Source organism: Halichoerus grypus, chromosome 10 (assembly GCF_964656455.1).
Source record: "Halichoerus grypus chromosome 10, mHalGry1.hap1.1, whole genome shotgun sequence".
Lineage (NCBI taxonomy): Eukaryota > Metazoa > Chordata > Mammalia > Carnivora > Phocidae > Halichoerus > Halichoerus grypus.
The window spans coordinates 75674712-75698193 of NC_135721.1; the positions used below are offsets into that span (position 1 = coordinate 75674712).

Here is a 23482-nt window from a genome sequence, read left to right on the forward strand (position 1 = left end):
TCATGGCTTTTGCTGCAGAAATCCCATAGTAACCAACTCACCACAAAAACATGACCTGACTTCACCAGTCATTTCTTATGGATACCTGATTTCTCTGCATACATTTATTTTTCTTACCTGGGTTTCACATCTGTTGGGATTTCTTTCTTTAAGAGTTTTTTGCTTTTTTGCTTCACTTGAGACATTTCATTTTCATGTTTTTCAGGCATGGCTTGTTTTCCCTTTTGCTTTTCTGTATCCTGTAAAAAAATGTACACTTAATTGCTGAGAAGGACTCATAAAAATGAGTGATACAGTCCCAGATGAAGGCTGAGACACAAAACCAAAGATGTAGCAGATACAACACGTTGTATGTTTAAAAACAATAAACTCCTTTCTATCTTTACTGTAGTTCTGTCAATTTTTTAGCCTTTGATTTATTATAATTATGTTTGGGCGAGCCCGCGTTATAAAGAGTGTTATTTTATTTATCCTGACGTCCTGCCTGGGGTGGGTGGTGGCAGCGGCAGCAGCAAATTGGTAGCTTCTCATTTTTAAGCACTGGGTGAGAAAACCTTGCTCTTTTACAAGAAAAATCAGCTTGGAGTACAATATAAAGTCCTATCCTTCTGGCAATGTTGCTAATCCTAAGTACAGGTAAAATCCAGGGCAAGAAAGCAGCGCAGGCAGCAGTAAGTGTTCACACCTGTTCACAAAGTGTTCCCGAGCGACACTGTGACTATGAAAGTGTTATGGTGGGTTTAATGCTATCCATTCACCGTCAACGAGAGGGGCTTCGTTATTCATTCACTCACTCAACTGACACTTACTGGTCACCCACTTGGTGCTAGGCAGTGCAGGCCCACAGGGCCCCAGCCCTTTCCCCGAGGACTGTGAAGTCTAGCAGGAGGCAGACGCATACGACGGCTGGAGATGAACTTGTACCCTGGTGGAGAACTATTCACGGGCTCTGACCAGAGCAGAGAAGGACTGTCTTACCTGGCTTGAGTGTGGAGCCTGCACTGAGGTCACACTTAAGCTGCACCTTAGAGCTGTGCTATGTCGTTGGTCTGTCCACTCTGGTTTCTTCTGGTCCCTGACTGGGTAAGTACGGAAGCCGCACTTAGGCACGTTTACAGTAAGTCCACACTGTTGTGGCATCCAGGCATGAGACCAGTGCACTTGTCTCCCAAACAGGGCATAGATCTGTTCAGGTCTTACTGAACTCGCTGGGGAGTTGCATGTGGAATGGGTGTGTACTACTTATGTGTGGTAGGACCACCTACATGACAGACTGGAAAGAAAAAACACCCTGGTTCTTCATCACACATGGTTGGAGCAGCACCATGTGCAATGATGCACTGAGGCTAATCAGGGGTACGGACAGGGGAAGGACATGCTCAGCAGAACGGCACAGCTGTGGGTATGGGAGGAGTTACTGGCACAAGGTAAATGAGACGCTACCCAGCTTCACTATTTATGGACATTAAGGCAACTTGGGTTTTAATAGGTCACATCAGGTCAATCTATTTAATTGTCAGGAGTGAATAACCAGAGAAAGGGCTAACCCACCCTCTTGCCCACACACCTTTTAAGACTGAGTTATTCAGGAAGTATTTCTCGAACACTTGACTCATCAAGGACTTTGTATACCATGAGCTCTTTGAGGACAAGGAGATGGTCTTTTTGTCCTCTGTTGTTTCCCAAGCACAAGGTCTGGCACTCAGGTGCTCAGTACCTAATTTTTTTTCATTTTAAGTTGCCTTAAAAAAGATTTTGAGTACAGCTGACGCAAATATTATGTAAGGTTCAAGTGTACAGCATAGTGATTCAACACCTCTATATGTTATGCTGCGCTCATCACAAGTGTAGCTCCCATTGGTCACCATACAACGCTACTGCGGTATCATTGCCTACATTCCCTACGCTGTGCCCTTCATCCCTGGGACTTACTCAGTGCACAACTGGAAGCCTGTATCTCTCACTCCCCTTCACCCATTTTGCCCATTCCCCCTACCCACCTCCCCTCTGGCCACCACCAGTTTGTTCTCTGTATTTGTGGGTCTGATTCTCCTTTTTGTTTATTCTGTGTTCTAGATTCTACACATGTGTGAAAGCAGGTGGTATTTGTCTTTCTCAGTCTGACTTTTTTCACCTGGCATAACCTCCTCCATCCATGCTATCACAAATAGCAAGAGTTCATCCCTTTTTAATGGCCGTGTAGTATTCCACTCAAGCCTTCCTTTTTGAATGAATGGGTAGAAGAAGGTTGGAAAAGCCATCTATGGGATAGTGACCTGTCAAGTCTGTTATCTAGTTAGGAAGAAAACACACACAACTGGCAAACAAATCAGTCACCAAGAAATAAAAGCACACAAACTATATGCAAGAGCACTGAGGAGGACGACTAAACACCGATCAGAAGGGAGGAGAGCGGGCATGGAGGCCGCACGGAGTCTGTGCTGTGTCTGTAAGAAACAAATGGTGGGGAAGGAGATGGAAGGAGCAGGAGGAAGCGAACGGAGAGGGGAGAATGATGCCAGGGGGTGCACAGAGAATGGTGGCAGATGGGGTCAGCTGGAGAGAAGGGTTAGGAGAAAAGCCGGAAGGGCAGGAAAAGAAGTGAGGAAACGTGAAGAAAGCCTGCCCTGAAAATGCTTTTCAAATGCTTATTCATATCATTGAAACTGCTGGGATTCCACTCAAAACCGAAGATGGCATTCTGCTTCTCTGAAGGAATCTGTTAGAAAGGATATAATACAGTACAGAAGTCCAGTACTATGCACTGTACTGAGGGCGTACAGAGCACCCCACCAAATGTGAAGGACGTGAAGGGGAAGGGAGCTGACAAGAAAAATAAGTCACATGTAAATTTCATTAAAAAATTAACATATGCAGATGATGCTGTTAGGTATCTTTAAGAAATGGTTCCTTAGGTCACTAGATTAGAACTGAAAAAGAAATTTGGGCCTATATTATTAAAGGCTATATTAGGATCATATTAAATTTGGAATACAGTTATCTCAAAATAAAAATGCCAAAATAGAACTATGCCCTCACTTTTCTGCATAGACTTGTAACTCACACTCTCAGACCTGCTCACAACGGTAACTTTACCTTCCATTTACCTAATGCCACTAAGTAGCGGGCATTCTGCAGTATTATTTGACACTGGTGACTACCCTGAGAGCGGAGGACTTTGAGAAGCGAGGCGGCTTTCTTGATGTAATGTGTGCTGAGCTGGGTCCCCAGTTCTGGGTGACCACTGATGTGTGGCGTCTTTCCCTGGGCCACCTTCCCCTCCAGGACAGTCACTGCCCAAACTGTGGGAGGAGTGAGCAGCTACTGAAGGCCGCTGTACCAGCAGCAATAAGACAGGAAAAGTCCCATATAATGAAAACGCTCTAGGTCCTTCTCATCCCCTTTTAAGACTTAAAATTTGAAATAAATTTCATGAGCCAGAGTAGTTACTATTCCAGAGAGTCCCTAAGTTTCAAGCCGTGTTTCCAATTTCTAACTGCTTCACTTTACCAACATGCTTGCCGGTGTTGTTGCCTGGGGGAAATGAAGACCTCCATCCTGGGGGCTGTGACTGTCCAGGCGTGCCCGTGCACACGGGGAAGGACTCCCCAGAGCATGTGCCTACGTAAGAGATAAAAGCCCGATCTAGGAGAGAGTGTCTTGAGAGTTGCAGGGGGCACTTCCTTCTCTTGTCTGTCTATGGGAGCCCATCATACCTCCTTGAGGAGAGGCTCTGTGTCAGGGTTGGAGGTCTCTGTGGTGGTGGAGGAGCTGTCGTCATCAGCCAGGGAGTCTTTCAGATCATCTTCCTGTGGCTTTCCCTTTCCCTTCTTCTCCTTTTCTTCTTGCTTCTTAGGTGGTTTCACCTTGCGCTGAAGAGGTTTTCCTTTCCCTGGGGATGGAAATCAAAGTAAAGTAACTTCTTGATGTTTTAAATAGCTCAGAAAACACAGCCATTACAGCTTTTCTCCAAGAGGCTGGACTCTTTCTCATTAGTGAAGGTTTCTTTCTCTACTTTATTTCTTCTCTAATTAAAACTTTCCAAATCATGTTTGACTTTCTTTTATTATTAACATATAATGTAGTATTTGTTTCAGGGGTACAGGTCTGTGATTCATCAGTCTTACACAATTCACAGCGCTCACCACCACATATACTCTCCCCAATGTCCATCACCCAGCCACATGTTTGACTTTTTGATGAGAATATTTGTAAAAATCAATTTTGTTGAGGCATAATTTATGTACAGTAAGATAAACCCATTTTAAGTGTACAGTTCAATGATTTTTGGCAAACTTAGTAGTTTTGACAAATCTACGTCTGTCTTAGAATATTTTGGTACCCCTGAGGATGATGTAGCTTTGAAAAATCACACAAGAGGAAACCAGACATCCTTTCAAATCTGTTTGGAGATGGAAGCCTGAAGGTGACACAGGATGAGAAGCCCTCGTACATCACCCAAGGGGTGCTCAGAGGCCTGGGGGCAGAGCCATGATGGCTGAGTCCAAATCCTGGCTCTCCCTAACCAGGTGCACATTCTTGGCCTCCCATCTGTAAGCTAGGAGAGACAACACCTCATAGGGTTGTAATAAGGAATTGCATAAAGCCCTCAGAGCAGTGGCCGGCGCATAAACACCACGGAATGTTCTATATGGACAGAGTGAGACAGAGCTCTAGAAAGCCTACTATTTTAAAAGATGTGGATGCTCCCAAGACAAATGAGAAACCAACCCACAACATATCTGAGTGCCCACTACTTCCCAGGCAGCATTCCATGTCCTGGGAATTCAGCACTAGCACCAACGACATAACCCTTGCCCTCACCGAGCTTCCATTCTAGCTGCATTAGGCAATAGCAGAGAAATCCCTGGATTCCAGCACCTGTGCAATCACCTGGGCGGGCAGGCAGGGTAAAGCTGCAGAAGCCACATAAGCCGCAGTCGAATCTATTCTCTATATGTCATTTAAAAATACATCCTTTTGATAATGGGAGCTTAAACAAGTTATTTAAATCCTAATGTTTCCTGGCCACTGTTAATTATTGCCAGAAAATCAAACTTTGGCATCTAAACAGGGGTTGGCAAACTGTGGCCCATGGATGAAATCTGCCCTGTGGCCTGTTTTGTTTGGCTTGTGAGGGGAGAATGATTTTTTTCGTTTTTTAGTGATCGAAAAAAAGAAACAAAGAAGAATATATGACAGACAGACCACGCCTCACCTATTTACTGTCTGGCCCTTTACAGAAAACCTTTGCTGGGCCTGATCTAGAAAAAGAACAGGTAAAACTCTGACTGGATTTTGGGAATGTCATTTTGTCATTTACTTTCACACTGATTCCAGGAGGTAATAAACTTGAAACCACAACTGGGACATTAAGTCTCAAAAATTGAGAAGCCTTTGTTTTAGCAGGAGACTGGCCAGTGGTTTAATTATAACAGCTTCCAATCCACCCTGACTGCCTGGAGCTCCTTTCTGCCATGGCAAAGGGGAAGGAGCCTGTATGGCTCTGGCCCCATGAGCCCCCAGATTTCTCAGCCTTACTGATCTCTCCATCCTCAGCGCCTTGCATGGTGCCCAGCACATGGCAAGTGCTCAGCCAGTGTCTGCCAAGCTGTACAAGTTGGTTTTGTGCCTTTGTAAACCCTGAAATACTCCTACAGTGTGACCTGCTCTGAGACTTGCCGCCCCAAGTCTGGAAGCTTATCCCATATCTCACTCTTTCACGAGTAACATATCAAGGTTTGAATCCAAAGTCGGTCTTCATAGCAAACTGTGATTCCATTTATAGCACATTCTTGAAATGACATATTATAGGAATGGAGATTAATGGTTGCCAGGGGTTAAGGAAGGGAGAGGAGTGGGAGGGAAGTGGGTGTGGCTAGAAAAGGACACACAAGGATCATTACGGTGATATAAATGTTCTGTATCTCGACTAGATCAGTATCATACAGGTATAACTCGGAGATATTGCAGGTTTGGTTCCAGACCATCACAATAAAGTGAGTCAAATTAATTTTGTGGTTTCCTAGTGCATATGAAAGTTATCTTTACACTATACTGTCACCTATTAAGTGTGCAAAAGCATTGTATCTAAAAAAAAAAAACCCACAACGTCCATATCTTAATTATTACTAAAAAATGCTAACCATCATCTGAGCTTTCAGTGAGTTGTAATCACTGATCACAGATCACCAAACAAATTTAATAATAATGAAAAAGTTCAAAATATTGTGAGGATTGCCAAAATGGGACACAGAGACATGAAGTGAGCAAATGCTACTGGAAAAATGCTGCCATAGACTTGTTCAGTGTAGGACTGCCACAAGCCGTAAGAAAACGCAGTTATCTGCGAAGGGCAATAAAGCCAGGCACAGTAAGATGAGGCATGCCTGAATCCTGGTTGTGATATTGTACGGTTGACTAAGTTACTTCCAGTTGGTGGTTGCTACACTTGCTCATAAAAGTGGTCAGAATGAAAGTTTTTCATTGCTTTAGAACCCAATTAAGTGTATTTTTTCTAATAATTGAGTAGATACAAAACTCTTTATTGGCAAAAGCCACTTGTCTCTATCCGCAGGGTACCTTGGGGCTGACCTGTGTGTACAGGAACATAAGGCAGGCTGCTAAATATTTGTGACAGAGTACCATCTGCATCTTACAGATCTAGCATCTTTAGTCAACAGTAAAGTCCTAAGCCTCATCAAATAATCCAACTATGAGCACTATATACATACTGTAGTCACCATGAGCGCTGCGCACATGGGTGAGGCTGAGCGTACATCTATATGAAGAACATTCCCATATTCTCTCCAATAAAGACAAAATGCCCATTCAATTAATCAGTGTCCTCAGATTGAAGCTGGAATTCAATGCCAGCAAAGTCCGTTTTTTTTCAGATGCACTTTCAGGCTTCCTCTTCCTGCACGAGAACTATAGAACAATGTTTTACTTTGGTCCTCGCTGCCAGGAACTATGCTGCTCAATTGAATACTTAATGGTAACAACTCAGTTTTTTCTAGGTTTCTGATGAGAGAGCACCATAATTAAAAACGAACAGATAAAACACCAAAAACTCCTTTTTTGTCTTTTATTCACTGTTTTACACAGGCTTTAATAATTTAAACCACCACCAATTATTTTAAGGAGGCAAAGTATAAATTATAAATTTAAAGAATACATCCTACTCATTTACTTTTTGTCTTCACTAAGGAGTGAATAAATGAATTTGTAATCAACTTGTCTGGGCAAGCTGCTTTGGCTGTCTCTCTCCCACTTTTAGGTCATTGTATTAACTTCTATCCAAAAGAATTGCTTCAGGAAAGTTTCCATTAGCTCTGAGCACATGGGTTTCTCTGAATATGTGCAGTCCCTGGCTGCAGTGGGCCCAAGGTAGGCCGTGTCACATCAGCTGTAACACCTGACTAGACTCTAGAGAAGCACGAATTCTGGCAGAAGTTGTCTTCCTCCTCATGTTTTGGCTGCTAAAATGGTCTAAATGAGGCCAATTTACTAGGTCAGTACTGGTCATGCAAATTTACTTCCCCACATAATAACTTTGTATGAGCATGTTAAATGAAAACATACCAAAAAATGCATATGGAAAAAACTCTTCAGGAGTTCTTTAAGCTAAAGCAAATACTGTTTTCAAAATTTCACAGCAATCATATTATTCTTTCTGATTAAGTTCTGTGCTTAGATTGTGAAGATGACTTGTTTAGCTCAATGCAAGTTAGAAAAGAAGTCCTATTAAGTGAGATAATTTTACTTCTAACGCAGGGAAGGAATTAATAATGAGTTTGTAAGAACACCCATACTCTTTTTGTTGTAGCTTTTATGGTACCTTTATAAAGTTTTATATAACATCTGTGGTACTAAGCAGAACCAGTAAGGTTCTAGGAAAAAAGGCCTGCACCACCAAAACTTTATAGTACACAGAATTCAATTATGTAGGGGTTTCATAAAATTATTACACTCATTTTGGATTTGTTTATTCTAGAAACCAAGTACCACTGATATTCAAAAGCACACAACTACAATTTAATATTGGGAGAGGATAGCTTCTGTCCTATCTAGGCATTTCTGTCCACTCCCTTTAAGGGCAACTCCTTGTCTGCCCAAAAACCACTAGAAGGACCAGTGCCCGCCTCCCAAGGACATTCCCTCGTTACATTCACTAGTGGCTTAACACACGTTATCCCAATCATCTGTGGACCTTGTTGAATGCAGAGTCTGATTCAGCATTCTGGGTTGGGGTCCACGATTCTACATTTCTAAAGGCCCCCAGGTGATGTAACTATTGCTGGTCCCTGGGCCACAACTTTGGGTAGCAAATACTACCAATATTGCTCCCCTTGTGCTGATACTAGCCCTTCTCTCGGCTCACTCAGGTCCACTTCTCCGCCCCATTGGGCAAATCAGGTTAGATTTCTCCAAGGACTGGTTACCTTTGCCTGTGGGACAATATATAGTAGTGGAGGAGGGAGTGGAAAGCTTATCAACCAAGCCTCAGGCTTCACCAATACTTGGCAGATGCCCTGCTTTTGGAGGGAGGCGAGTTTAGGGTAGATTTTATAATGTTAGCTCTGAATCTAGTCTGTTTCCTTGCAGATAGCCTGGAAGGCAGATCAGATCCATGCACCCAGAACCCTCTACGTCTGTGACAACTGCGTACACACTACATTCCTACACACTGCCTGGCCTCACCACTGTACCCTGCAGGTCTCCCAGTCCTCCCTGAGGAGCCTGACACCAGCCTCATGGACTTCCTCTGACCCTCAACCTCCTATCACCTGGGCTCCAGGTCTTGTATGGGTCAGGTCAGTCATCTCTCATCAGGACCTCTGAAATCCAAAAAGCTCTCCTAGTTTTTCTCCCTCATTTAGAAACAAAACTTGATGCCTAAACTCTTGGTGGTACAACTTAAGCTGCTGAAATGAAGTTAGTCTTATGACTCATATGGTACACGCACTGTATGCCTTTCCAGAATCTGAATTCCCAAACATGTGAGGCTTCCAGAGGGTTGTGTAAGGGACTGCAGACCTATAGCTCTGTGGCCTCACTGTTGCTAATGGGCTTTACTTTCACACCCCATTTCCAAGGCTGCACTTAAGAACCTGTCACCGCCCAGAATCGCCTTTCCTCTGAAGCCCTGCAGTCTCAGGTCGCACTTGCAGACCAGTCTCCTGTCCTTCCCTTGCTTCCACCATCCCTGCAGCTGGATGTGCTGGATCTCCCACCCCTTGACTGTCCATGTTCTCCCTGTTTGTGGGGCTCCTTCTGGCCTGAGGTCCTTCTCTATCCTGCAAGTTCTGTACCGTCTGGCATATGCATCTCTGTCCTGCCAACAACCCCCGTGGCATTCTCACCCCTGGTCTTTTTGCCACCCCCGCCCTGCAGAAGTCCGACAGTGCTGTAATCCAACTCCCCAGCTTGCACTCCTCACCCTTGGGCTGCAGTGGAGCATGGAGAAAGAGGGCAAAAGTGTGCAGAGTGCCACCGCGACCCTCAGCGGGGTCCCCGTGCTACCTGAGGGGCTGCTCTGCACATCCAGCTCACATGTCCCATGGACTCCCAGTCCACAGAAATGTGAGTTCAGTGGAACCAGACTACTCCAAACTGTTTCCTGTTTCTACCCTCCCACTTCTCCCCTCAGTCCCAGCAGCTGTGACTTTGCCTCCAACAGAAGCTCCCCGGACTCCCTGTACCCCTCTTCGGTTCTACCCTGCATCCACATACCTGTGGAATGAGTGTCCTATCTTTTATACTCTACTGAACTGGGTCCCACCCCACCCACCTCCTTGGGCATTTGCTTCTCTTCTTTTTGGAGGCGGCAGGACAGTGTAGTTACAAGCTGAGGGCTTAGAATCAGGCCTGGGCATGGCCTCCCATATCTGCCCGCTGCAACCTTTCTTTCTGGACTGGGCTTCTAACTGGAGACACAGGGTCACAGCAATGCCAATCACCAGGGTGCACGAGGCATGTGCAGTCAGGCCTGGAACGTTAGTGTTGACCAACATCATTGCTCTCAGCTCTACTGGCTTTTTGTCCTTCACTCATAGATATTTCCAAACACCATGCTCCCCATTTTTTTCATTAAAAATACTACCACACAATATATTCATCCCGGGGCACCTGGGTGGCTGAGTTGATTAAGTGTCCGCCTTCAGCCCAGATCATGATTTCGGGGTCCTGGGATTAAGCCCCACATTGGGCTTCTTGCTCAGCGGTGAGTCTGCTTCTCTCACTCTCTCACTCCCTCTGCCCCTCCCCACTGCTCGTTCTCTCTCTCTCAGATAAATAACTAAAATCTATAAAAAAATATATTCATCCCCCACTTTTTTTTTTTTTTTGGTTAAAAGTTAAAGAGCATGGAAACTACAGAGTAAAGAGTAAATCCCCCTTTCACTTGCCCCCAAACGCATACCCTGAGAAGTGGCCACTATTAACAGTCTGATGTGAAAAAGTACTCACACCACTGTAACCTGGTTTCTGGTCCTATCACTTCACAGCAACTATCTGGCCAAGGTCAAGTAATGTCCTAGCTGCCAGGCTCTGTGCAGCTCTGTTCTACCTCTGCTTCTTCTGGCCTTGCCGGGATACAGCAACCACATCTTCTACCTGCTTTCCATCACACTGTCTGCTGGCCTTCTCCTTGCTGGCCCTGCTCTCAGGATTCTGTCTTTAGCCCCGTTTGCCCCATTTCTCACCCTTAAGACTATGTTCTAGGCAGACATTAGTGCCAGGGTGTTCCACAGCTCCCTTCAACTCAGCAGGCTGAAGATGGTGTGGCTCCTAGCAGGAGCTACATCCCACAGTGTAGGTAGTAGCTATCTTCTCCACTTTAAAGAGAACAAATGGGGGATCACAGAAGTAAATTTCACACAGTCACATAGTTAAGAAGGGGCAGAGCCATGATTCAATCCGGGCCTGCCTTATGGCTGAGCCTCACCTCATTACCGTGTGCCACTCTGCATCTCCCAACCCTAGATAAAGCTGCCCCTCATGCTACCAAAGCCAGAAATGAGCATGGCTGCAGATTCCACCATGTCTTCAGTTAATGCAGATACTGACGAGTGACTGCACCAGGTTCAGAGCTTCCTTGGGTTTTAACCCTCAATCCGACAATGGCCTCTGTCCAGTCCCTAGGAGTCTGTATTGCAGGGGAAGAAACCAAACAAGTATAGAGTCTAATGACTGCCCAGCTGTACGAGGCCCTGCTCAGGCCAGCTGTGAACAGAGGGCATTTCTGGGTGCCATCTTCCACGAGGAGCAGTGACAGGAGGAATGACTAGGGAAATGGCTTGATGGCCTACAATCTAGGCGAGATCTCGGGAGATCATATTTATTTGAAGAGAAGTCACTCTGAGCAGTCTCCAAAAGCCAGGAATTACATAAGCTCATTATAAGGTAGACTTTTTGTCTGAGATACTGGGTAGGGGCAGGGGGAACAGGGTGCTTCTGAAAACAGAAGGTTCATATTTAACATGAACATGACTACCTACAGGGGCCTGGGGTAAGCTTTAAGAGCTTATAAAGGCTCTGCCCAGCTAAAATCCTATGGTTTTATGACACACCACTATTTTGCAATAATGCCCACCTTTTAAAGTTCATTTAAGAGGCTAGTTTTCCATATATATGTTATACTTCAATAAAAATACTTGCTAAAAAAAAAAATTAAAGATTTTGTTTCCTTCCTTCTTTCCAAACAGCAGCAGTTATCCTTATAACAAGTAGAATGGCCACTCATGTGATGCCTGGAATCACTGTGTCCTCATGGGTTCAAGAATCACTAACGATGTGGTGGTACCCATACTCCATCATTAAATATCTTTCAGTAGGTTGACTCTAGGACCACTGTGATAATTAAAATCATTTTTAAAATTTTAATATTTATGTTCCAGATAAATGACCCTGAAAATAAAAATGGACCTATCACACTGATTTTAGTGGACTATCTTAGGCACAGGCAGTGAGGTATTCAGTTTTGACTGCCAAATTCTTTCTGGTAAGAAATGATAATATACATTTATTTTATTCATGCCCTCAATATGGGAAAAACTGATTAGGTAACTTGATCTAATAAAAAGAACTTTAAGGATTCATTTAATATTACTTATGAAAATTACCCTAAAATAAATAAGCTCTATTAATAATGAGTTAGCAAAAAATACATTTCTCTGGAGAAAGTTAAATAATATTCAAGACATTTTACTATTTTGCAAATCCAAATGCATGTAATTCTAAGAGGACTCTATGTAACTAGTTTTCATATCAGGGACTAGGAAATTCTCTAACAGAAAACTCCTGGACTCTGGGAACATTGGGTTTCTTCTGGTCTCTCAGGACGGCCAACTTCCCTGTTCCCTGTGTAAACGAAAGGCAAAAAACCTCCCTGGTACACCAGTGAGGGGGTTCCTGAAACAGGCTTGGAATAATGTGTAGTGGCAGGACTGCTACGGGAGAGAGAGGAAGATGCAAAAAGTTCAGGCTGTAAAGGGATTAAATTGAAATAGAGCTACAGGCTGTTTACTGGTTTTTATATTTTGATTTTGGAAGTTAACAAATAGCCTACCTCTGTGTATGTGTATGTCATGTCTAAGATAAATCCCAGTGCACACCCCCCCCCCCCCCCCCCGCCGGTGTTTATGCTCTGTGGAATTCTCTTTCCTGGAGTATGGGCCAGACCACATTTCTGATGAGCAGAACACTACAAAAGTGATGTGATGTCACTTCCAAGATTAGGTCGTTAGGGACTGTGACTTCTGTCCTGCTAGCTTGTTCTCTCTCTTGCCTCTAAGCTTCCTTGCTCCGGTGAAGCCAACTGCTTTAAAGTGCCCTATGGAGAGGACCCATGAGGCTGGTGGCCATAGCCAGCAAGGAACTGAGATCCTCAGTCCAACAATCTATGAAAAACTGAATCCTGCCATCAACCACCTGAGTGAGCTTGGAAGCAGATCCTCCTCCAGCTGAACCTTAAGATGACTTCAGCCCAGGCAACACCTTGACTGCAGTCTTGCGACCCAGAGAACCCAGCTAAGCTGCACCCAGATGCCTGACCCACAGCAACTCTGAGATAGTAAGTGTGGGCATTTTAAGTGACGAAGTTTTGGGATAATTTGTTACTGAAAAATAGGTAGCTAATCCAGCATACAGAACTCCAAAGCAGGGATCAGCAAACTTTTTCCATAAAGACATAGATAGTAAATATTTTCAGGTTTGTGGCCATTATGGTCTCTTGCAGCTATTCAACTTTGTTGTTATAGCATGAAACTAGCCATAGACAATATGGAAATGAATCAGCATGTCTATGTTCCAATAAAACTTTATTTATGAAAACACGTGGTGATTTGGCTCTCTGGCTGTAGTTTGCCAGCCCCTGCTCTAAAGTACAGGTTCTGTGGAAATATTATTTTTTAAAGATTTTATTTATTTGAAAGAGTGAGAGAGAGCATGAGCAGGGGGAGAGGCAGATGGAGAGGGAGAGGCAGACTTTCCTGCTGAGCAGGGAGCCTGACGCGGGGCTCTATCCCAGGACCCTGGGATTGTCATCTGAGCCCAAGGCAGACACTTAACGACTGAGCTACCCAGGCGCCCCGGAAATATTATTTTTGAGTTAAAATGGATGGGTCTCCATTTCACCATTGTATTAAAAATTAGTTTAACAACTGAAAAAAAAAGCTCAACCTATCACAACACAATAATCACAGATAGTTAAAAAATGGAAACAGATGTCCAATAAATTTCTAAATTTGATAAATAACCTAAGAAGTTCAAATATTTTTTATGATAAACGGATACCTCTCTATTTGCATCAGATACGGAAAAGCTTAAGTCCAAACTGGAGGTGAATTTGAGCCAGAAGAACACTTACTAAATCAGCGCTTCTACCACAGCTATGATCACCACAGCTCCTTAATTATGTACCCGCCTTCCCCACATACAGCACGCTTTTCTGACAGTGAGAACGGAGGATTACCTTTGCTTTTTGACAACGGTGACGGCGGCTGCTCTGTAAACACTTCTAGGGGTGGGGAGTCTTGGTGGTCGAAGTCTTTGTCCATGGCTTCTATGAGACTGGTGATGTCCGAGTCCTCCGAGCTGTGCCTTGTGCTGCCGGCCTGTTCTGGGTGGGAAGGGTGCGAGAGCAGGGCGGGTGACAGCCTCCCGAGCTGCGGTTCCTGGTGCTGAGGTCCCGGCGGTGGTGGCGGCGGCGGCGGGGAGTGCTGCTCCAGCGGGCTGTGGGCATGGTGCTGACTGCTGTGCTGGCTCTGCTTGGCTCCTCTGGACTTTCTGCCCGCGGCATGACCTTGGGCCACTGTGTTTGAATCTAAGACAAGGGGGCTTGCTTTGCTAGCAGACTGCGCAGAAGTCCTGCTAGAGGTACTGGAGCTGTTTTTTGCTCTGACGTTTTCCACGTCAGCTGAGTTTCTACTGCTGTGACCGCTGTGTGGGTGCACCGGTGGGCCACACTGCTTGTGACTCCCTCCACTGGGTCGGGACGACGAGCCGCCTGCTCCACAGAACCCCCTACTGTGACCGGGGTCACAGCTGAGTGTGTTCAAGCTGAAAAAAGGACCGACCGCAGATCAGTAAATAGCAACTTACAAAATCTAAGATGAAAAAATTTTTATCTCATCAAGATAGCCACAAGAGAAATATGTACTCTAAGGGAAAAAAAAAAACCCAGCAAGAAATAGGGATACTTTCCACAATTTTATAGGGTCTATTCTATCTGAAAATTTAGGAATCAAGTCAGTGATCTAAACGAAGAATATTTCAACCCTCACCAACACAATAAAAACATGGGATCTGCTGTGAGTTCTAGCAGAGAAGAGAGCTATACACAAGAGATTATGAAGTAATTAGAATTAAGATTTCTTCCCCCTTGAGCAAAGATGAAAAGAAAAACATTTTTTCTTTTAACTACATCAGCCACATTTATGTATACTAGAGAATTTATTTCCAGCATGTGAACATACTTTCCTTCAGATGAAATACCAACGATTCTCCTGAGATCAAATGGTCTTCCCACATCAAAGGGTGGGTTCGAGGCCTCAAAGGATAGTCGCCTTCGAAATGGCTCCCAAATTCCTTGAGCTTCTAAATAGGCTGTTCCAATTACCAAGAGAAACAGTGCACTGTAGGGGCACAGAAGGTGGAGAGTTGGGATTCATTTCTTAGTGTAAGAGTAACAAAATCTGATATTAAAGACAGAGTTTCTTGGTAAAGTACAACAGGATATAAAAAACAGGGATGCCTGCACGCTCATTTTTATAGAATGCCAACTTACATGGAGGCTTATATAGAGGAAATAATTACTTGTATCAGGACAGACACCTGGAGGATACTTTTCCTCTTACCAAGAAGAAGCTTTTACCTTGCGGTTTTAACTCTCCAGACCAACTCTTTTCCCTTAAAGGATGTGTGGGGTAACCATGTAAATTTAGAGGCAAGTGTATCAGATTCTCCAAACATATAAATATACTGAAAAAAAGATAAGGTTGCCGAGGATTCAAAAAATACTCCTCACATTTCATGCTGCTTAGGTCTGTTTAAAAAAAAGTATCATATAATGTTGAGTAAGTTACCTATGCCCAAATCAAGTAACGTTACCTGGCAAATTATGAGTGGTTTTTTCCCTTTAAGAAAAGGGACTTAATTTGTATAAGAAATTTTAAAGGTAGAAGACTTTTGCTTATTGTATATGCCACTCAAGCGGGGTTCAGTTCTGACTGCTCCCACTAGTAGATGCAGGCTTGATCAAGGCAAAAAGGTCTGTTGTTTGCTGATAGATTCCCAGCATTCACAACAGTGACTGGCACACCATGGGCATGAGAGGAACAGTGTCAAGTGATGCCTGAATACCAACCTCAAAAGAAGACACAAATACCTCATGATTCCTGAGATGATGATGTACAGAGCCAGCTCCCAGTTGGGTCTGGGTAGGGCTTCTGCACAGGTTGCTAACATATGGTATGGAAGGGATGCATTCAATACAAATACAAATTCAGAGCCACTGGTTGTTATAAACTTCAGTTCACGAATAACTCTAGAAGCTGTGAAATCAGGAGTAAACCTGAAACAGAATAGTGGCAGTTAGATTAGTTTTAAAAATACACCACAGTAGTTTACATATAATATCAGTCCCACACACCTTTGAAACCTAACAGAGAATTTTAGAGTTTGGTACTTCTTTTTTTTTTGTAGTTTTTAATTTTATTATGTTATGTTAGTCACCGTACAGTACATCATTAGTTTTTGATGTAGTGATCCATGATCCATTGTTTTCGTATAACACCCAGTGCTCCCTGCAGTACGTGCCCTCCTTAATACCCATCACCAGGCTAACCAATCCCCCTCTCCCCCCTCCCCCCTAAAACCCTGTTTGTTTCTCAGGTCCATAGTCCCTCATGGTTCATCTCTCCCTCCAATTCCCCCCGCCCATTTTTCCCTTCCTTCTCCTAATGTCCTCCATGTTATTCCTTATGTTCCACAAATCAGTGAAACCATACGATAATTGACTTTCTCTGCTTGACTTATTTCACTTAGCATAATCTCCTCCAGTCCCATCCATGTTGATGTATAAGTTGGGTATTCATCTTTTCTGATGGCTGAGTACTATTCATTGTATATATGGACCACATCTTCTTGATCCATTCATCTGTTGAAGGGCATCTCGGCTCCTTCCAGTTTGGCTATTGCGGACATTGCTGCTATGAACATTGGGGTGCATATGGCCCTTCTTTTCACTACATCTGTGTCTTTGGGGTAAATACCCAGGAGTGCAATTGCTGGGTCACAGGGTAGCTCTATTTTTAAATTTTTGAGGAACCTCCACACTGTTTTCCAAAGTGGCTGTACCAACTTGCATTCCCACCAACAGTGTAAGAGGGTTCCCCTTTCTCCACAACCTCTCCAACATTTGTTGTTTCTTTCCCTGTCCATTTTTGCCATTCTAACTGGTGTAAGGTGGTATCTCAGTGTGGTTTCGATTTGGATTTCCCTGATGGCTAATGACGATGAACATTTTTTCATGTGTCTTTTAGCCATTTGTATGTCTTCTTCAGAGAAGTGTCTGTTCATCTCTTCTGCCCACTTTTTGACTTGATTATTTGTTTTTTGGGTGTTGAGTTTGAGAAGTTCTTTATAGATTTTGGATACCAGCCCTTTATCTGTAGTGTCATTTGCAAATATCTTCTCCCATTCTGTGGGTTGCCTCTTTGTTTTTTGACTGTTTCCTTTGCTGTGCAGAAGCTTTTTATCTTGATGAAGTCCCAAAAGTTCATTTTTGTTTTTGTTTCACTAGCTTTTGGAGATGTATCTTGAAAGAAGTTGCTGTGGCCGATGTCAGAGAGGTTACTGCCTATGTTCTCCTCTAGGATTTTGATGGATTCCTGTCTCACATTGAGGTCTTTCATCCACTTTGAGTTTATCTTTGTGTAGGTGTTAGAGAATGGTCGAGTTTCATTCTTCTGCATGTGGCTGTCCAATTTTCCCAGCACCATTTATTGAAGAGACTGTCTTTTTTCCATTGCATGTTTTTTCCTGCTTTGTCAAAGATTATTTGACCATAGAGTTGAGGGTCCATATCTGGGTTCTCTATTCTGTTCCATTGGTCTGTATGTTTGTTTTTGTGCCAGGACCATGCTGTCTTGGTGATCACTGATTTGTAATATAGCTTGAAATCGGGCAACGTGATGCCCCCAGCTTTGTTTTTCTTTTTCAACATCTCCTTGGCGATTCGGGGTCTTTTCTGATTCCATACAAATTTTAGGATTGTTTGTTCCAGCACTTTGAAAAATGTCATTGGAATTTTGATCAGGATGGCATGGAAGGTATAGATTGCTCTGGGTAGCATAGACATTTTAACAATGTTTATTCTTCCGATCCATGAGCATGAAATATTTTTCCATCTTTTTGTGTGTTCTTCAATTTCTTTCATGAGTGTTTTGTAGTTCCTAGAGTATAGATCCTTTACCTCTTTGGTTAGGTTTATTCCGAGGTATCTTATGGTTTTTGGTGCTATTGTAAATGGAATCGTTTCCTTAATTTCTCTTTCTACAGTTGCGTTGTTAGTGTATAAGAAAGCAACTGATTTCTGTGCATTGATTTTGTATCCTGCCACATTACTGAATTGCTGTATGAGTTCTAGTAATTTGGGGGTGGAGTCTTTTGGGTTTTCCACATAAAGTATCATGTCATCTGCGAAAAGAGAGAGTTTGACTTCTTCTTTGCCAATTTGAATACCTTTTATTTCTTTTTGTTGTCTGATTGCTGTTGCTAGGACTTCTAGTACTATGTTGAACAACAGTGGTGAGAGTGGGCACCCTTGACGTGTTCCTGATCTTAAGGGAAAGGCTCTCAGCTTTTCCCCATTGAGGATGATATTCGCTGTGGGTTTTTCATAGATGGATTTTATGAGCTTGAGGAATGTTCCCTCTATCCCTATACTCTGGAGAGTTTTAATCAGGAAAGGATGTTGTATTTTGTCACATGCTTTTTCTGCATCAATTGAGAGGGCCATATGGTTCTTCTCCCTCCTATTAATGTGTTCTATCACATTGATTGATTTGCGAATGTTGAACCACCCTTGCATCCCGGGGATAAACCCCACTTGGTCGTGGTGGATGATCTTTTTAATGTACTGTTGGATCCTATTAGCTAGGATTTTGTTGAGGATTTTGGAATCCATATTCATCATGGATACCAGTCTGAAATTCTCCTTTTTGATGGGGTCTTTGCCTGGTTTGGGGATTAAGGTAATGCTGGCCTCATAGAATGAGTTTGGAAGTTTTCCTTCTGTTTCTATTTTTTGAAACAGCTTCAGGAGAATAGGTATTCTTTCTTCTTTGAATGTTTGGTAGAATTCCCCAGGGAATCCATCAGGCCCTGGACTCTTGTTTTTTGGGAGGTTTTTGATCACTGCTTCAATCTCCTTACTGGTTATTGGCCTATTCAGGTTGTCAATTTCTTCCTGTTTCAGTCTTGGCAGCTTATAGGTTTCCAGGAAGGCCTCCATTTCATCCAGATTGCTCAGTTTATTGGCATATAGTTGTTGATAATAATTTCTAATAATTGTTTCTATTTCCTTGGTGTTAGTCGTGATCTCTCCCCTTTCATTCATAATTTTATTAATTTGGGTCCTTTCTCTCTTCTTTTGGATAAGTCTGGCCAGTGGTTTATCAATCTTATTAATTCTTTCAAAGAACCAACTTCTAGTTTCGTTGATCTGATCTACTGTGTTTCTGGTTTCTAATTCATTGATTTCTGCTCTAATTTTAATTATTTCTCTTCTAATGCGTGGCTTGGGCATTGTTTGTTGCTTTTTCTCTAGTTCTTTAAGGTGTGGAATTAGTTGGTGAATTCGGGATTTTTCTATTTTTTTGAGTGAGGCTTGGATGGCTATGTATTTCCCCCTTAGGACCGCCTTGGCAGTATCCCATAGGTTTTGGACCGATGTGTTTTCGTTCTCATTGATTTCCATGAATTGTTTAAGGTCTTCTTTGATTTCTTGGTTGACCCAAACATTCTTGAGCAGAGTGGTCTTTAGCTTCCAAGTGTTTGAATTTCTGCCAAATTTTTTTTTTTTGTGATTGAGTTCCGGTTTTAGAGCATTGTGGTCTGAGAATATGCAGGGAATAATCTCAATCTTTTGGTATCGGTTGAGACCTGATTTGTGACCCAGTATATGGTCTATTCTGGAGAAAGTTCCATGTGCGCTCGAGAAGAATGAGTATTCTGTTGTTTTAGGGTGGAATGTTCTGTAAATATCTATGAGGTCCATCTGGTCCAATGTATCATTCAAAGCTCTTGTTTCCTTGTTGATTTTCTGCTTAGATGATCTGTCCATTGCTGAGAGTGGAGTATTGAGGTCTCCTACAATTAACGTATTGTTATCAATATGATTCTTTATTTTGGTTAACAGTTGGCTTATGTAGATGGCTGCTCCCATGTTGGGGGCATAGATATTTACAATTGTTAGATCTTCTTGTTGGATAGACCCTTTAAGAATGATATAGTGTCCTTCTGTGTCTCTAACTACAGACTTTGGTTTAAAATCTATTTTGTCTGATATAAGAATTGCTACCCCAGCTTTCTTTTGAGGTCCGCTGGCATGGAAGATAGCTCTCCATCCCTTCACTTTCAGTCTGGATGTATCTTTAGGTTCAAAATGAGTCTCTTGTAGACAGCATATGGATGGGTCCTGTCTTTTTATCCAATCTGCAACCCTGTGCCGTTTTATGGGAGCGTTTAGGCCATTCACGTTGAGAGTGATTATTGAAAGATATGAATTAATTGTCACCATGTTGCCTGTGAAGACGTTGTTTTTATAGACTGTCCCTGTAAATTTCTGTTGTAGATCACTCTTGGGGTCTTCCTCCTTTTATAGAACCCCCCCTTAATATTTCTTGCAGGGCCGGCTTAGTGGTCACATATTCTTTCAACTTCTGCCAGTCGTGGAAGCTCTGCATCTCTCCATCCATTCTAAATGAAAGCCTTGCCGGATAAAGTATTCTTGGCTGCATGTTCTTCTCATCTAGTACCCTGAATATGTCTTGCCAGGCCTTTCTGGCTTGCCAAGTCTCTGTGGATAGGTCTGACGTTATTCTGATGTTCCTCCCTCTGTACGTAAGGAATCTCTTCCCCCTAACTGCCCTTAAGATGGTTTCCTTGGTTCTAAGATTTGCAAGTTTTACTATTACGTGCTGGGGTGTTGGCCTGTTTTCCTTGATCTTAGGAGGGGTCCTCTCTGCCTCTAGGACGTGAATGTTTGTTTTATTCCCCAGATTGGGGAAGTTCTCAGCTACGATTTGCTCAAATACATCTTCTAGCCCTCTCTCTCTCTCCACTCCCTCCAGGATTCCAATTATTCTGACATTGGAACGCCTCATGGTGTCACTTATTTCTCTGATTCTATTTTCATGGATTCTGAGTTGTTTTTCCCTGGCCTCCTCTTTTCCCTTTTTATCTATTATACTGTCTTCCAGGTCGCTTATTCGTTCTGCTGCCTCACTTACCCTAGCTGTTAGATTATCTAGATTGGATTGGATCTCATTGATAGCATTTTTAAGTTCTGCCAATTCAGTTTTCATTTCTGCCCTTAGAGACTCTATGTTGCCATTAATTGATTTCTCCCTTCTAGCCATTGTCTTCACAATTGCTAGCCTGAATTCCATCTCCGACATCTTGGTTATATCTGCATTCATTTGTAAATCTGCAGCATAAGTCATAATCTCTGAGTCTTTTCTGTTTTGGGGGCTCCTCCTCCTAGTCATTCTGTTGATGGGTGGTTGAGGGAATGTATAGAGTCCAAATTATTGACCAGAACCCAAGCAAGATGCACCTGTTTTCTTGGGACCTTAGGGTTGCTGGTCTCTTGTTTTCCCAGCCTGTCTTCTGCGGGAGGGGTCTGCCCCGCTGTTACTCAGGCAACCCTGTTTGGGCAGAGTTGCCCTGCGCCCCTGTGGCGGGGGATGGGCTCAGTGGGAATCAGTTTTTGGGGCTTTTGTTCTCTGGCGCCTTTCTGCGTCTCTTCTGCGAGTCAGAGCAGAAGAGACCGTTTCCAACCCTCTGCCTCAGAGCAGAGAGACCTCAGTCTGTTCTTCAGTGAGCTCTCAAGGCCACACTGTCTCCGTTTCTGTCTGTGCTGCTATAAACTGCAGCGGCCTGGGTTGTGCGCCCCTCCGCAGGGCTCCCAGTCCTGCCTCCAGGTCAGGGCACGTCTCTGCCCTTTGTGCTTCTAAAACCGCCAGCCGCTCCCAGTTCGCACGTGTGCGACTTGGGGTTTCCACCCCCAGGGATTGCAGTTCACCAGCGTGACCCCGGCACACCGGGTTTCCATCTCGGAGGCTGCAGTTCGCGTGCGCGCGACCGTCGCTCTGGTTTCTGTCCAGGGGGACTGCGGTTCGCGTGCGTGTGACCCCGCCGGTCTGGTTTTCCACCCCAGGGGCTGCCCTAAAGTTCTTTCCCGACGCCACCGGTCTGCGAGTCTGTGCCCCGTTCGCAGCGCGCGAGGCTGTCACTCACCGGCGGTGTAGGATCCCACGTCCAGGCACCCTCCTGCCTCCATTTATCCTCTGATGTCTGCCCGCAGAATCACGGCTCTCCGCTTCGTACCTCAAAACCAACTGCCTGTGATATTCTGTTTGTAGAGATCCAGATCTTCTTACATCTCAGGCTGGTTTCGTGGGTGCTCAGAGTGGTCTGGTAGATATCCAGCTCAATTCCGGGGACCAGTTGAAATAGGGTCCCCTACTCCTCCGCCATCTTTCCCCCCTCTCCCTAGAGTTTGGTACTTCTATTCAACTTCCTCATTTTAAGATGAGAAAGCATTTTCCTACTACAAGGTTAATAACAAATACAACTATATTCTGTTGGTAACTAGAGAAATTGCATGAAAAAGAACAATAGAATAATTATTAATTCAGGAAGCATTCTCTGAGCTTCTCTCCCTCCCTCTTCTTTTCTCCTTTATCTGAATCCACTCTTTTCTCTCAGGATATATTCCCAATAATGCCTTAAACACACACACACACATATACACAACCAAAAACCATCCTAGCCCTGGTGATCTTCTCTTCATCTCCTGTAGTACTGCTTTCTGCCCTAATTATTTTATCTTTATTTTTTGTTAACTGTATGTTCTCCAACCAGATGATTGGCACCTTGAAGAAAGGTGTTTTATTCTCTACTGTACCTTTAGGTACCAAGCACTAAGCCTTACATGAGTATTATCATTATGTACTGAATGTCCATTGAAGATCATGAAATTATCAATTAAGGGGACAGAGGTTACATTTTATTACATAAAGCCTATAATCTAACAAGTTATCAATTAATTGTTAAACTAGGCTACAGCTATTCCCGATACAGGCATTAACACTGTCTTCTGACCAAAACATTACACATTCCTCCATTGTAGAACATGGAAAAACTGCACATGTGTGATGCGGGGACCGCTCTGTTACTGAGACTGAATTTATAATCAATTTCCTACCAACAACCTTATGCTTTAACACAACCCTGGAAATAATTTTGAAACCGGTTTCTAAGATTATCTGATCCACTTTGGATATACAGGAAGTTTCATAATTTTGAAAACAAAGATATGAAGAAATAACTGAAGATAAAATAGAAACAAATCATATGAGCATATCTGTGGATAAAGACCTTTTTTGTGAGTATGAAAACATATCTCTGCACAGTCTGAACAACTGTAGTATTTGAGGTTGATGAGAAGCCAGTGATTCATTACACCTCATAAGAAAATACTTACAGTATGATTATGTCTTTAGAGGCGTTGGCGCTTAGTGCAAACTCTTGACAATTAACAACTTTAAAGCCATATCCCTCACATGAGTACCCACTGACTTCAATGGTTTCTATGTGAATCTGAAGTTGCCCCGTATTCTCTACTTTAAATGTTCTTTTCAATGTGAAATTTGGTTCTCTTAGTTTCAAACCTAAAGGAAAGAAAATCAAG

At 43.3% G+C, this 23482-nt stretch overlaps 1 protein-coding gene across 1 annotated transcript in view; it reads right to left on the minus strand.

Moving 5' to 3' along the window:
* TMEM131 (transmembrane protein 131) overlaps positions 1-23482 on the minus strand; it is a 232772-nt gene that overhangs the window by 16203 nt on the left and 193087 nt on the right. The window contains exons 28-33 of the mRNA XM_078056643.1: positions 23276-23462; positions 15890-16075; positions 14979-15137; positions 13976-14562; positions 3717-3892; positions 118-239 (exon numbers count right to left, since the gene is read on the minus strand). Of these exons, the coding sequence (XP_077912769.1) occupies positions 118-239; positions 3717-3892; positions 13976-14562; positions 14979-15137; positions 15890-16075; positions 23276-23462 (1417 nt within the window). The remainder of the gene's footprint in view (positions 1-117; positions 240-3716; positions 3893-13975; positions 14563-14978; positions 15138-15889; positions 16076-23275; positions 23463-23482) is intronic.